The sequence below is a fragment of the Paramisgurnus dabryanus genome, chromosome 3 (assembly GCF_030506205.2).
Source record: "Paramisgurnus dabryanus chromosome 3, PD_genome_1.1, whole genome shotgun sequence".
In the NCBI taxonomy this organism is placed as follows: Eukaryota; Metazoa; Chordata; class Actinopteri; order Cypriniformes; family Cobitidae; genus Paramisgurnus; species Paramisgurnus dabryanus.
Genome location: NC_133339.1, coordinates 15457159 through 15473438, shown reverse-complemented (window position 1 = coordinate 15473438; position 16280 = coordinate 15457159). Strand labels below are relative to the sequence as shown.

General features: G+C 42.0%; 1 protein-coding gene across 2 annotated transcripts in view; it reads right to left on the bottom strand.

Annotated features, from left to right (window-relative positions):
• Nucleotides 1-8058: 8058 nt before the first annotated feature.
• myh9b (myosin, heavy chain 9b, non-muscle) overlaps nt 8059-16280 on the bottom strand; it is a 42363-nt gene continuing 34141 nt past the window's right edge. For both annotated transcript variants that reach the window (XM_065278411.2, XM_065278412.2), the window contains 14 exons: nt 15339-15545; nt 15135-15239; nt 14902-15054; nt 14503-14751; nt 14209-14421; nt 13907-14119; nt 13671-13832; nt 13460-13588; nt 13291-13379; nt 13076-13199; nt 12784-12992; nt 10311-10419; nt 10058-10230; nt 8059-9398 (listed from right to left, as the gene is read on the bottom strand). In XM_065278411.2, coding sequence (XP_065134483.1) covers nt 9290-9398; nt 10058-10230; nt 10311-10419; nt 12784-12992; nt 13076-13199; nt 13291-13379; nt 13460-13588; nt 13671-13832; nt 13907-14119; nt 14209-14421; nt 14503-14751; nt 14902-15054; nt 15135-15239; nt 15339-15545 — 2244 coding nt within the window. In that variant the 3' untranslated portion in view covers nt 8059-9289. The remainder of the gene's footprint in view (nt 9399-10057; nt 10231-10310; nt 10420-12783; nt 12993-13075; nt 13200-13290; nt 13380-13459; nt 13589-13670; nt 13833-13906; nt 14120-14208; nt 14422-14502; nt 14752-14901; nt 15055-15134; nt 15240-15338; nt 15546-16280) is intronic.

Sequence of the window (16280 nt, the reverse complement as noted above, 5' to 3'; positions counted from 1 at the left end):
AAGTAGTCCAAAAATTTTCGACATGTCAGAAGCAATCTGTTGGATCCTGTCCAACAACTACGCAATTCCCCATATTATACACCTGCTCGATGACTTTCTTGTCATATCTCCTCCCGATGCCATTCCAGCCGAAAACATTACAAAAGTTCACAAGGTTTTTTCTGAATTGGGAATTCCCATCGCGCAAGAGAAGTCCTTAGGACCAACCCAATATATCGAATTTTTGGGCATCAATTTAGATTCAGTCAAATTCCAAGTTTCTCTGCCAAAGGAAAAAGTCGATAGGATAATCCTAATTTCCAGATTTTTCTCTCCTCACAATTACTTCATTTATTTCCTACCTCAATTCCGTTAAGAACCTCCAAGTAGGGTCTATTAAAGGATATTTAAGCGGCATCCAATTTTTTCATAAATTAATCTACGGTTTCCCCTCCCCCGAAATAAATAATTCTCAAACTTCTCTTCTAATTAAAGGAATCCAGCGCTCTCGTCCTTCAAAAATAGATTCAAGACAACCTATAACCCTGGACATCCTCACAAAATGTATCCAAATTCTCCGCACAGGTTATCATTCGAGCCATACAGCTCATACCCTTGATGCCATGTTTTTATTGTCTTTTTTCGGTTTCTTGAGATGCTCCGAAATTGCAATAAACTCAAAATTCAACCCGAAAATCCACCCGACTATCTCCGACTTGTCCATTCTCGATAGTGAATCAATCGCCTACTTCATCAAACAAAGTAAGACGGACCAAGAGAAGAAAGGCCATTATATATACATTTTCAATCTCCCATCCCCAATTCAACCGTACCAGGCTCTTTTTTCTTATTTTAAACTCAGGAATGCCCAGTCTAAATCCGCAATGGACCCTCTATTCGTCGACGACTCCAACCATCCTGTTACACGTTTTTGGTTCAAAAACACTTAAAACAAATCATAGCTCTGTCAGGTTTACCCGTGGAGCATTTTTCCAGCCACTCATTTCGCATTGGAGCAGCAACTACTGCAGCTCAAAAAGGTCTATCACAAAACCAGATACAAGCCCTCGGTCGATGGTCATCAGACGCTTTCAAAAGCTACATCAGGTATAATCATCTTCACATTAAAGAAGCACATGCAGCCATGATCGGTTAAACATTTATTCAGATCAACAGCCCATAAATTTTTTTTTTTTTTTGCGCCCAAGATGGCTGCCTCATGTGTTTGGGTAGCAAGATGTGCTCCCTGCAATCTGATAAGAATCTTTTTTTAGGATAACCATCCGTTTGAGCTTCTGAAACTTAGTTTTCCTACGTACTTAACTCTTTCCCCGCCATTGACGAGATATCTCGTCAATTAAGAGAAAACGCTTCCCCGCCAATGACGAGATTTTCCGTCTTTCCGCAATACCGCTATTATCCACCAGGTGGCACCCTTCCGCAACTTTTTAAAACCGGAAGTATTGCCCTATGGCAAGCGGCTGCATGTCTGTGTCTGTTTTAAAGATCGCTCTGAATGGGATCTCTATGAAAAGTCCGTCATAAAAATGGAATTATTTTTGCTTTTTGTTCAAAATATGGTGTTTTTGCAAAAACCTACCCATATTCAAAAGCTGATTGCAAAAGAACCACTAAAGGTAGGATGAAACGGTTTTTTTTGTTTGAAAGCAGAGGGTCTGTTCTTTCATTTGGTATATTGTATGTTTATATATTTAAAGAAGAACATTTTCTGGAAGGCATTAAACTTTGGTGAAAATCATGAAAAACGCTGGCGCTGGCTGGCAACTTTTTTAAAAAACGCTGGCGGTGAAAGAGTTAACTGGAACAGTTTGGAACATCCTTTTAAAAAATGGAAGAAAAGAAACCCATATTTAAGTATTCCATGGATTTCCTGAAAGGCCTTAAGCAATCAGCTCCCCCACCAAGCCATCAACTAAGAAAGCTCTTATATAACGAAGGACTTGCACAGACACCAGTCAGGAAAAGAGGATGCAGAGGGGGTAAGAAGACTTTGCACAAAATTAAGACCATTGTTGGTAGAAGATTTGATAACAAAACATCACGCTTTATTGGATTGAGAAAAAGAGATGCACTCAAATCCAGTTTGATAAAAGTCAGAGTAGAGCATAAAAAGTCAACTAATCATGCTATGCTTCCAACTCTTTTAATGACGAACCCTAGATCTCTTGTAAATAAGATTGATGAGTTTCAAGCTATTTTGATGGAAAATGACGTTCACATAGCTGCAATTTCTGAGACCTGGTTCACCCCCCACATGCCTGAGGATTTATTGGGTATTGATGGATACACTTTATATTCTAAATGTAGAACCGCACGTCGAGGTGGAGGAGTTGCATTGTACATCAAAGAAAGTGTCCCATCTTACCCTTTAACCTGTATTAGTGTTCCCGATCACCTTGAATGTCTGTGGATAAAGGTGAGACCATCGAGGCTCCCACGACACATATCCGCTATTGCTGTGTGTGTAGTGTATTCACCACCTCAATCATCATATCAAGAAGAACTCATTGATCATTTAATAACATCATCTGATCTGCTTTGTACAAAGTACCCTGATATTGGTCTCATTATACTTGGAGATTTTAATCATCTCAGATTCCAGGACATCTGTTTGGATAATACATTTTGCCAGGTTGTCCAGAATAACACTAGAGGTGATGCAATACTTGATATGATTATCACTAATATGAAATCAGTGTACAAGAAACCGGAAATCCTCCCCCCTGTCAGCTCATCAGATCATAATTGTGTCTTGTGGAGTCCTAAGGTACATGTAAGACCACCTCAGTGCATTAAGCAGGTAATACGACCTATGCATGGGTCTAGCTTGAATGAGTTTGGTAGATGGATTACTACTCAATCATGGCAGCAGGTAAATGAAGCTACAGGTACCAATGAAAAGGCTAATGCTTTTTATAGTACCATCATGCCTGAAATTGACCGTCATTTTCCTACGAAGACAGTAAAAATGTATCCCTCGGATAAACCATGGATTACTCCAAAAATTAAGCATTTAATCTGCCTGAGACAAAAAGCTTTCAAGACTGGGAAATCAAGCGCTTTATCTAAATTCTACAGGAACAAAGTCCAAAAGGAAATAAATGCTGCAAAAAAACACTACTATAAATCAAGGGTAGAAGGTACAATCAAAGGGAGTCCGAGGGCTTGGCACAGGGAAATCAAATCAATGTGCGGATCTGTGAAAAAGGTGGATCGAATTCAAGTCCCGGGAATTAACCCCCAAGATTTTGTAACAACTGCTAATGTGATTAACACAAAGTTGGTCAAGGTGTCTCAATCTCTCCCGCCTCTTAAGTATGCAGACCTACCTTCTTATCTTCCATCTCCACCCTTGCCTACCATTCCAGAATGGGAAGTGTACAGAAAATTATCTTCCCTTAATTGTCACAAATCCCCTGGCCCTGACATGATTCCCCCAAGAATATTAAAGGAGTTTGCATGCGAAATCAGCAACCCTATTTGTGACATTATTAACAGCTCCCTTGTAGAAGGTGTGGTTCCCACACAATGGAAAGAGGCCATTGTTGTTCCCATACCAAAATCTTCTCCTCCGAATATTGAGGAACTAAGACCAATCTCATTAACATCTCAACTGTCAAAAATTTGTGAAAAATTTATTGAGCAATGGATCGTGAATGACATCACACCAAACTTAGATCCTATGCAGTTTGGTAGTCGACATAACCATTCCACAACACATAATTTAGTTAGCCTGATGGACTTTGTGTATAAAGCTTGTGATGAACCAGGTTCAGTGTGCACATTAGTTACAACAGATTTTGCCAAAGCTTTTGATGCTGTCGACCATACAGTAGCAATAAAGTGCCTCCTGGATCTTGGAGCGAGACCTAGTCTAATTCCATGGATGAGTAATTTTATGTCTTATCGCCGTCAAAGAGTGCGTTACCATGGATATTTATCTGATTGGGAGTATCCTTCATGTGGAGTTGCCCAGGGAACCATATTGGGACCCATAATCTTCTTAGCACTGATTAACAATGCTCTTCAAGATCAAATTAACCACTGGAAATATGTGGATGACATGACTATGGCCCAAAGGTGGACAGTTCATCAGCCTTGTACTCTCCAGCATACATTAAATGACCTTGGCATCTGGGTTGAGGACCATAAGATGAAACTCAACTCAAAAAAATGTAATGTCTTACATGTCTCCCGTATGAAACATTTGCCAACTTGGCCACCACTTTCTATAGATCAGAATATTCTAAACATCTGTGACTCTGTTAAGATCTTAGGAGTAACCATTCAGAATGACTTAAAATGGGACGGTCAAGTGGACCTCATGTTGTCCTCAGCTAATAGAAAGCTTTTTGCTTTTCGCCGGCTAAAGAAATTTGGAGTTCATGATGAAGAACTGGTTACCATCTATACTGGGTACGTACGTCCAGTGTTAGAGTATGCAGTCCCAGTTTGGCATAATTCCTTGACCACTTATCAAATTAAAAGGTTGGAAAGAGTGCAGAAACGAGTTTGTAAAATCATACTGGGACGAAGGTACGAAGGATATTCTGATGCCCTCTCCTTTCTTGGACTGTGTACACTAGCAGAGAGACGAGACCAATTGTGCCTTGATTTTGCTAGGAAGCTATATAAGTCTAGCTTTAGAGATTGGCTACCACCACTCAGGGAGCAGCTGACTGGACGCCAGATGAGGAACTCTTCTAAACTGACAACCCCCAGATGCCGAACGGAACAATTCAGGAGATCACCTATTCCATATATGTGTAGACTTTTAAATGATTATGGATTTTAAATCGACTTTGTATACCTTTATTAAGTATTTTATTCTTCTTTTTCTTTTAATCTTGCATTTTAACTTGAGTAAATATGCTTTGACATTCATTGTAACAGCAAAATAATTCAGTGTCCCCTTATGACAAACGTCTTTGGGTACCTGTAACGATGCTGATAAAATCAATAAACAATAAACAAAAACAAAAAAGATAAATTCATATACATAAGTCACAACTCATCTCATTATCATTCCATTATTTTTGTAAATCTTTCAGCATCGGACAGGGCTCCCCTCCTGGTGCAGCAGACCCACGGCTCCCTTCGGTCGCAGGGCGAACCCCCCGTCTGTCGTCTGAGCTATGCCATGTTCTGCGACGGATGGGGATCCCCCTGCCCGGTGCAGCAGAGCCGCTGGCTCCCTTCAGGCGCAGCAGGAGCCCTCCGTCCGACGTGTCAACCCCGCTTAATAACATGCCTAGTCAGCATCAGACAGGGCTCCCCTCCCGGTGCAGCAGACCCACGGCTCCCTTCGGTCGCAGGGCGAACACCCCGTCTGTTGCCTGAACTATACCATGTTCTGCGATGGATGGGGATCCCCCTGCCCGGTGCAGCAGAGCCGCTGGCTCCCTTCGGGCGCAGCAGGAGCCCTCCGTCTGACGCGTCAACCCCGCTTTAATTACATGCCTATTCAGCGTCGGACAGGGCTCCCCTTCCGGTGCAGCAGACCCACGGCTCCCTTCGGTCGCAGGGCGAACCCCCCGTCTGTCGCCTGAGCTATACCATGTTCTGCGATGGATGGGGATCCCCCTGCCCGGTGCAGCAGAGCCGCTGGCTCCCTTCGGGTGCAGCAGGAGCCCTTCGTCTGACGCGTCAACCTCGCCTTAATTACATGCCTATTCAGCATCAGACAGGGCTCCCCTCCCGGTGCAGCAGACCCACGGCTCCCTTCGGTCGCAGGGCGAACACCCCGTCTGTTGCCTGAACTATACCATGTTCTGCGATGGATGGGGATCCCCCTGCCCGGTGCAGCAGAGCCGCTGGCTCCCTTCGGGCGCAGCAGGAGCCCTCCGTCTGACGGGTCAACCCCGCTTTAATCACATGCCTATTCAGCGTCGGACAGGGCTCCCCTTCCGGTGCAGCAGACCCACGGCTCCCTTTGGTCGCAGGGCGAACCCCCCGTCTGTCGCCTGAGCTATACCATGTTCTGCGATGGATTGGGATCCCCCTGCCCGGTGCAGCAGAGCCGCTGGCTCCCTTCGGGCGCAGCAGGAGCCCTCCGTCTGACGCGTCAACCCCGCTTTAATTACATGCCTATTCATCGTCGGACAGGGCTCCCCTTCCGGTGCAGCAGACCCACGGCTCCCTTCGATCGCAGGGCGAGCCCCCGTCTGTCGCCTGAGCTATACCATGTTCTGCGATGGATGGGGATCCCCCTGGCCGGTGCAGCAGAGCCGCTGGCTCCCTCCGGGCGCAGCAGGAGCCCTCCGTCCGACACGCTAATTCGCCCACAGCATTTAAGCGCATCATATTTGTGCCCCTTTTCTAGCCCTCACAGGGCTCGTCAGGCCGACGCTGCAAGCCTCAGTTCCTATTAAGAACCACTAAGCTCTCCCGGTCGGCCGGCATATTTCTCAACACGCATATTTTGGGGGGGAACACAGAAATATCTTTGCTCTCCGGCTGCTGTCCTATGCATCAAGCTTCCTTTGGGGAGTTCTCCGGGTTCGGGCCATACCCTGGATTCGGAGTTCGAGCTTCACTCCGGATCCTGAGCCCTCCCCCAGGACAGCACGCCAAAATATGCTTACTTTCGCAATCAGATTAGATGTAAGGGCGAACTCGTGAAATGATGTTTTATTAACAAGGTTCGGGAGGAGCACGATCAGATAATTAACTAATCAAGCACAGGTGCATCTAATTTGGTAATCAGCCAAACACTACATATACAGACATCCTACCTACCTCAGTCTATTGTGATTGTTTTCGGATATCCCTCCACCACCCCAACTCGCCACTCTAATCTGTTCTATCCCAGTTTGGGATGGGGGAGTTCTCCGGGTTCGGGCCATACCCTGGATTCGGAGTTCGAGCTTCACTCCGGATCCTGAGCCCTCCCCCAGGACAGCACGCCAAAATATGCTTACTTTCGCAATCAGATTAGATGTAAGGGCGAACTCGTGAAACGTGTTTGGAGTAAGAAGAATGATGAGTACCATCCCAAAAACACCATCCCTACTGTGAATCAAGGGTAGTAGCATCATGCTTTGGGGTATTTTTCTGCACATGGGACAGGGCGACTGCACTGTATTAAAGAGAGGATGATCGGGCCATGTATTTCAAGATTTTGGGGAACAACCTCCTTCCTCAGTTAGCGCACTGAAGATGGGTCGAGGCTGGGTCTTCCAACATGACAATGACCTGAAGCACACAGCCAGGATAACCAAGGAGTGGCGCTGTAAGAAGCATGTCAAAGTTCTGGCGTGGCCTAGCCAGTCTCCAGACCTAAACCCAATAGAGAATCTTTGGAGGGAGCTCAAACTCCGTGTTTCTCAGCGACAGGCCAGAAACCTGACTGATCTAGAGAAGATCTGTGTGGAGGAGTGGGCCAAAATCGCTCCTGCAGTGTGTGCAAACCTAGTGAAAAACTACAGGATACGTTTGACCTCTGTCATTGCAAACAAAGGCTATTGTACCAAATATTAACATTGACTTTCTCAGGTGTTCAAGTACTTAATTTGAAGCTCTATCATACAAATAAATAGTTTAAAAAATCATACATTGTGATTTCTGGATTTTTTTTAAAAAGCAGGGTGTTCAAATACTTATTTTCCTCACTGTATATATAATTTTATGATTACATCTTTTCTTATGCAGGGAGACATGATCAGGTAATAAGGAAATTGGGAGAGGGCACAAATGTAAATAGTTATAGTATGATGTAGTACTCAAGTCCGGTCTCTGACTCAAGACCATTCTCGAGACCGATTTCTGCTTCCTCGGACTCGTCTCCTGAGAAAGACTCGGTCTTGGACCACAGTGGGAGGAGAAGGGCTCGTAATTTCAGACCGAGTCCTCGAGACCAATGCATTTTTTTAATGTTCATATAAAAAACACACTAAACATAACAATAATAATAAAATGCAATGTTGACGGGCATTATTTGAAAATGACATACCATGGTGTAATGCAAAGATACTACCATCAGAGCCGTTTATTAATCTCTAGAAAAACAGGCAGACTAAGTCATCCAAACCACATTTCTTAAAGACCAGAACAAAGTCATGAGTTTTTAAAAAGCCATTTTATTGCAATTATACCATCAATTTATGACAAATCTCCAGATATCAATAATGAGCTGCAGTAAGAGAAAATAACATGAAGTTTGTATGAGAGACATTATAAGAGTACATCTCTCTCACTTCCTTACAGAAGAGCAGAAACTGAGCACATTTTAAGAACATCAATCCCTTACATTTAATCTTCTGGATGATCACTTATGATGTTAAACGTAATGACCTGAGAGGTAGCCATGAAGACTTTACTCAAGTGACCCCAAAGATGTGTTCAGAGTTTACAGTGTGTGTGTGTGTTTAAAAAGAAAAGCTGGAGCCCTTCACCCTTCATAAACATAAAAGATCCTTAAAGTACAAAACTGGCCCTTACGAAAATTAACCATGGTTTTACTAAAGGTCAACGCAAATAAATCATGGTTACCGTAGTAAAACCAGTGGTAATTGAAACAAAAAAAGTGTTTACTACACATTTACTATAAAAAAACACATGGTTAATTTTCGTAGGAAACGCGTTTAAGAACAGCAATCATTTTTTAAGGCTATAGTGCATAGTGCCGCGTCTACATGAGTCTTTATTCCTTCAATCCTTTTCACCAGTGCTGTAAAACTACATCCATTTTATTACTCAGAACAAAGAGACAAACACGTTATCTGTAATAAAACTATCTGTGCTGCTTTACTAAATGTTTACTAAATGTCTTATTGTGTGTGAAGCCCATAAGCATAACTGTGAGATATTATTATCATATCGACCAGCAGAAGAGAGAGAGAAAAAAGAGAGAGCGAGCTATAGTAGAGTATGTTCATCCTTATACCATTATAAAACCTTCTGAATAAAATACAGTTTAGTAGAAAGCAACGTTGCTTTGGTCCCCTTCAAATAAGTTTTCTTCACTTTTTCAAACCATATTTGTACACATCCTTTTACGTCAGTTAGAAAAATAAGATTCAGAATCAGGACTGTCATCGATGGGATGTCTCTTTATAAAAAACATCATTCCCTGTTATCATTCCCAAGACATGAAAACACAAATTTGGTCCTCAGTTTCAGTGAAGTTATATTGTGAATATTGATTGTCGAGAGAACCGCTGTATGTGTTTGTCTGTGTTTAATACACTATGGCACTAAATTGAAATAATAAAAAAAGACAAAAACAAATGCATCTCTGAGTTTGTGTCCATGATGTTTATGTGTGTGTTTGTGGGGTGGATGAGCTCCTTTACTCTGGTTTGGGTTCAGGGGTTTCACTCTTGGCCTCCCCTTGGTCTTCATCACTCTCGAGTCCAGAACGACTGACGATACGACGGACGAAAGGAAGATCTCCACGCCTAAACACACAAATATCACACATTTAGCTTATTTATACTAAACAATTGAGCAAAATGAGGAGTAAATAAATTAAAATACATATGAAGAAAATAAGGAAAAAATTTAATTAATTTAAAACAAAACTAAGATAAAATAAATTACAAGTACTTGGCCCTTAATATCTATTTAGTATGATAACTATACGTTAACTATAACGATAACTGTATTAGTGTCCACACCACCAAACGATAACTTCATGCTAATTCGCTCGCGAGGCACAGTACTCACGCAAATCATTTACCTTCAATTGCATAAGTAATATTGCATATTTCCTCCACAATGTCTTTTCAAATGAGCGTGCACTTTATAGTCAAAAATATTTGATTGGCTGTCAATGGTTTATCGTCCATCACTTGGAAAAAAAATAGCTTTGCAAGTGATCCCAAGACATCGTTCCTTGTATCTTTATTGTTATAGTTGTGGTGCGAACTTCTTTTTTTTTTATATATAATTTTTTATCGTTATTGTTATAATGTGAAAGGCCCTTAAAGTTTAATCTTCAACGTCTTTTTATGCCAGACTTTCATATTATAAATCTGTAACAAAAAAGCAAAACTGCTCCTTTATAACATGTGTTTAAAGATGTGTATATAATGAATCAAATGCCATGGTTTCATACCTGAGTTTACTCTTCAGACTGCTGACCTCACGGTTCATGGCATCGGCTGATTCGGTGGCGTCCTCCAGCTCTCTCTGCAGTTTCCTGCGGTTGGCGTTGGCCCGCTGCGCCTCTTCCTCCGCCTCCTCCAGCTGTCGCTTCAGCTGCTTCATGCGGCTGTTCAACTTATCAGCCTGTAGCCGATCAAAACCCAAAGTTAAAGGAACGGTTGAGCCAATCACATAAGCTTAACCTGTAATAAAGCGTTTCTAACCTGGTCTTTAAATTGCTCTGAGCTGCGTCTCTCGTCATCCACCTGCAGAATCACCTCCTTTAACTTCTTCTCCGCACGACGCACCATCTTTGATGCCTGCTGTCTCTCTCTATTAAACAGATCCAGGATCAGCTTACACAGCAATTATACTTAACACATGAGCTAAACAGCAGTGATAGGCACGTATATTTGCAATAATACCATATATTATTTTATTTTTATATAATAATTATTAGGGATGGACCGATACCATTTTTTCCATTACCGACCCCAAACCGATACCTTGTTTTTCTTAACTTAAATAGCTTTATATACGCGTTAGTTCTTCACAAAGTTATTTAGTGTATTAAGAAAACTTTGAATATAGTGCATAAAAAGTTTATAGTGCTTTTATAATACTTTTATTTTGTCAAATTTAGAGAAAACATTTGCATAAAAAAGATTACTTTTTATGTTAATCTGTAATACCATGATTATCCCACTTTTCTCATTTATAAAAAACTGAAGGCAAAACGTTATTTACTAATTTTAAACTCCGTGTATGTTTTGATAATCGTTCTGAATCTGATCTCTAACTAAATTCCTTCACAAAAATACAATTATTTCAGCTTTTGCAAAAAAAATTTTTTTAAAGAAAAAATACCCATATTCAAAAGTTTGTACGCAGAGAAAAAAATATAGATAGGATGAAAAAATCCTGTTTTGTTTGTTTGTTTATTGTTTGTTTGAAAGCAGAGGGTCTGTCCTTTCATTCGATATATTTGTATGTTTATATATTTATAGAAGAACATTTTCCTGGTAAAACTGCTTTGAAACAATGCAACATTGTACAAAAAGTAGTGATGCACCGATGTATCGGCCGCCGATATTTATCGGCCGATTTTTGATGAATTTAAAACCATCGGCATATCGGCAATAGCACGAGAAAGGCCGATACAAATTGATTATTAAATAACTGCATAAAGAAATCCATTATATGTAAAAAAAAAAATGAGTTAATGTTATTAATAAAATAAATGCTGAATAGTAAAAACCACCTTTGAAGGTTGTCATGCTGTCTTATTATATTTGTTTTAGCTTAATTTGTGCCTCTCTTATTATGTTGGTCAGTTGAATGTTAATTAGATCCAATCCATGTTCAGGAAAAATAATTTGATGCAGAAATAAACTAGCTAATAGACAAACTGTATAGTATTGTACACAAGTGTTTAAAGCAACACTATGTAGTTTCCATGTAAAAATGACTTACAGCTCCCCCATGTGGTTGAAAAGCGCAACAGTGCCTGGTATCAGACACTCTTCTGCAGGCAGGGGGAGGGGCGGGGCTGTGTTTTCTACCCTCCACCACCACTTTCAGAGTGTGCTTGTAGCAGCTAGGAGGCTGCTCAGGTTGCAGCAACAGTACAATTTGTCCAGTTAAAAGTTGTTCTATCACTGAAATAATTTTAGAGACATTATTTAAAGGTTAAAAAACTACATAGTGTTGCTTTAATATCGGTATCGGCCAGAGGTTGTCTGTTTAAATCGGTATCGGCCCCAAAAAAATCCTATCGGTGCATCCCTAACAAAAAGCACTAAATAAATAAAATAAACTTGAAGCTCGACATACTGTCTATATATTTTTGTATGGGCATCGGCTGATCAATCTTTTCAATTCAATTAAAATAATTGTTCCTGATTAACCATCTTCACTTTTTAATGTGACTTTTTACGTTGTATTACAAACAACAACACTCAACCATATTTAAATGGTACCATGAGGTGTCAAACTAAAGAAAACTGCACTTAAACGTATTTAGTTTAATTTGTCTAAATGTCTTGTAAATGTTTTCCAAGTACTTAAAACTACCGAATGTATCATCTATTTACATATATATCTATGGTCTGAGGTGGTGCGAAAGAGTGGAGGTGGTTACTAATTTGCATATTCATAAATATAGTGCAATTTAATAGTGGCGGGAACTGATTGCATATTCATAGATCTGCGAATACTAAATGAGGACACAGGAAAAACTTTTAAATATGCTATTATGATGCTGCTAAATGAGTTTTAAGTGATAAAATTATCAACTTCACAGGATTCACTTTAATTCATTTAGAAAACTTGTGCACAATAAACGTTTCATTCGTTTCACCAATTTTACTTATTATTTATTTAGCTGACTCTTTTATCCAAAGCGACTTACAATTTCTATATATGTCAAAGGTCGCACACCTCTGGAGCAACTCGGGGTTAAGTGTCTTGCTCAGAGGGACACAATGGTGTGTCACAGTGGATTTAAACCCGGGTCTCTCACTCCAAAGGCGTGTGTCTCATCCACTACGCCATAACCCCCAATTTTCTGTGAATCTCTCATTTACCGTAAATACATTTGTGTTATATCACCCATGCTTATCTCTCAATATCGACATTTGCCATTAAAACCGCTATATTGGTCGAGCACCAGTTTACTGCATCCAGTCGAGCTCTCACCTGGTCTCAACGTCCAGTTGCTCCTCCAGCTGCATGATCTTGGCCTCCAGGGCGGCGATAGAGGCCTTGTATTTGCTCTTAACGGCTCCCTCCAGCTCGGTGAGTTTGAGTTTCATGTCCTTGTTCTGACGCTCCATCTGTGCGCGCGCCCCCTCCAGACGCTGGGAGATACTGCGCTCGGCCGTCAGCTCCACGTTTATCTGATCCACCTACAGAGAAAGACGGCTACTGTCAGGGACTGTATTGTAGTATTTTTGAGAGGATAAAGTCTGATAAAGTGTTTGTGTCTGACCTGCAGTAGAGCTCTCTTCAGACGGTCGTTCACGAGCTCCGTGTTATTCTGCTCCTCCTCTAACTCCTCCTCCAGCTGACCGATACGAGCCTCCAGACGCCTCCTCTCTTCTGAGCCCAGAGCCCTGATGGCGCAAACAAACACATGAAGTGATTTTGGTTTATTTTGTGATTGACGGTGCCTCACACACCATACTGCAGGGGTTCGCGTCTCACCCTTTGGACATCAGATTGTTCATCTCATCCTGAAGTTCATCCCTCTCTTGTTGCGCTTGTCTCTTGGCTCGCTCTGCAGCCGCCAGTTCCTGCAGACAGAGACAGAGTCAGTAAACCCAGTTGAGACCCAGATCTGGATTTATGCGAGAGAACCGAGAAAAACACAAACCTCCTGCATTTGGATCATCTCTGCTTCCATGCTCTTTATCTTCTTCTCGTTCTCTTTGCTCTGAGCCAGAATCTCATCTCTGGACTGACGGGTGTCCTCCAGTTCCCTAAGTAGATCCTTCATCTGAGCCTGAACGATCAGAGAAGAACAAGTTTAGGTCACGAACCTTCACATTTTTCAAGTTATCTCATCGCCGCTGATGTAATGTTACCTGCACTTTCTTCAGCTGCTTGAGGGCTTCATCACGGCCCTTGTTGGCCTGTTCAATGGCCGCCTCGAGATCTTTCAGGTCCAGCTCCATCTTCTTACGTGCCGCCATGGCGACCGCACGCTGTTTGCGCTCGTCCTCCAGCTCCAGCTCCATCTCACGAACCTGATGACAAATAATTAATACGAGGTGCCTGACTTTCAAGAGAAGCTTTTCTGACACAGAGTTTTTTCTCGTACCTGTTTGAGCAGCTGTCTCTTCTTCTCCTCTCCCAGCTCATCTCGGCCCAGCAGGTCTCTCTCGTACTGAGCCTTCATGGCCTGCATGTTGACCTCCAGACGCAGTTTGGCATCTTCGGTCGCCTGCAGCTCATCTTCCAGCTCCTCCAGCTGAGTCCTCATCTCCTCCAGCTGCTGCTCCATACCACGCTTGGATTTCTCCAGCTCGTGCACCTGAGAACGGAGAGGAACCGTGAGGTTACTTCAGAGGAGATGATGAAGCCAACACTGGTGCTTCTTCTGAAGACTCTGAGGTGTCTTACACTCTTGCCCACGTCATCTTTGGAGGACACCAGGTCTTCCATCTCAGCACGAAGCAGTTTGTTGGTCCGGTCCAGTTCATCCTTTATGTCCGTCAGCGTCTCCAGCTCTCGGGCGAGCGCCAGCGCGCGAGTCTCTTTCTCACGAGCTTCGGCCTCGGCGCGGTCGCGTTCCTCGGCGTACCGAGCGGAGATGGTCTTCTCCTCTGCAAGCATCTACAAAACAAACAGAACTTACTCAAAGAGATTGTCGGGAAAAGAACTTTGCTTGGAAATTTGATTGAGTTGAGTCCTAACCTGGTCAAACTTCTTCTGCTTCTTCTCCAGATTGGAGACGATCTGTCTAAGGTGGTCCTGGTCAACGACCATGTCGTCCAGCTCCTGCTGCAGACGGGTCTTGGTCTTGTCCAGTTTGTCGTATGCCGCATTCCTCTCCTCCAGACGCAGTGTGACGCCCTCCAGATCTCTCTGCAGACGTTTCCTAGATTCCTCAGCGTTCTCCAGAAAACCAACCTCATGTTCCATCTTCTTCTTCATCTCAACCAGCTGCAGGAGAATCAAGGATTAATCATTATTGCATCATGAAGGTAAATGTAGATAAGTTCTCCTCTTACTTTTAAAATCTGACACCGATCTTGCCTCCATTAGCATCTACCTTCAAATAACATCGACCCAAACAGAAAATGAGATCTGTACCTGAGTCTGTAAGGTGCTCATCTGTTTCTCCAGGTTCCTCTTGGCCTCCTCTTCCTCCTCCAGCTGCTCCTTCAGACTGTGATGCTCATCCTCCATCTGTCGCAGACGGGTGTTCAGAGACAGTTTCTGTCGCGTCTCCTCCTGCAGAACTTCCTGTGAGACACAGACAGCATGGAGAGTTAGAGACAGCTTTCATTCAGACGTCACATAACGCAAGAGAAACCTCCTCATACCTGTACGTCCTGCAGCTGAGACTCGACAGCAGAATAATCCTTTGTGGCTTTGATGGATTTCCCTTCAACTTCATTCAGCAGACCACTGACGTTATCAAGTTCACTCTGAGGAGAGATGAGAAGATCAGATCTTCATTACAGATCCATAATCAAGTCTTTTCTATAAATATTATGATGATTATGATCATGTATGAATGGTTCAACCTGCATCTTAGCGACTCTGTCAGCCAGTTCCAGTCTCTGTCGTTCACTCTCAGCGTGTTTAACCTGCAGCTCTTGCAGTTGTGTCTCAGCTTTTTTCCTGCGATATTCAGATTCAGTTTTACCCTGCATGAGCGTCTTCAGTTCAATCTGCAGCTCGTTCCTCTCAGACTCCAGAGCTTGCTTGGTCTTCTCCACTGAGACTTTATTCTGAACACAAACACAATTTAAACTTTATATACATACACACTTATAGTGTTAATTTCATCAGACGAGACGAGACCAAATATGTTCGTCAATGACCTTTTTTCCATGACTAAGACGAGACGATGACGAGACTGCACAGATGTCAAAAAACGCTGACTAAAACTAAACACGCATGAACATGCATTATTGTTGACAAAAAAAGACAAGTCTAAAATGTTTTGCATAAAATAAAAACTAAGATAAAATCTCTCTTCATTTTCATCTACAGTTGTCTCTACTAGAGATAGAATATCCACTGTGTGGTTGGAACACAAAACTACATCGAGCAAGAACACAACACCCGAACACGAGCGCTGAGATCATTTGTGAATGTGTCTCTTAAATCAGTAAAACAGACACGTTTCACAAAGTTGCATTCAACAAAAATCATTCAACAAGTGTATTTTGTTGATGACATTTAACCAATATGAGAGATGTGTGAAACACTATTTGACTGAAATGGTTATCAGAAATAATTTATTTTAAAAAAGACAAAAATGTTTTAACTAAAACTTGACTAAGATATATTGAGTTTTCTTTTGACTAAAACTAGACTAAAATGATGAGACTTTTATTCGACTAAAACTTGACAAATAAAAAGATATGTGAATGACTGAATATGACTAAAACTAACAAGGACATTTGGCACAAGACTAAGACTAAATTAAAAATAGGTGACAAAATTAACACTATATTCTT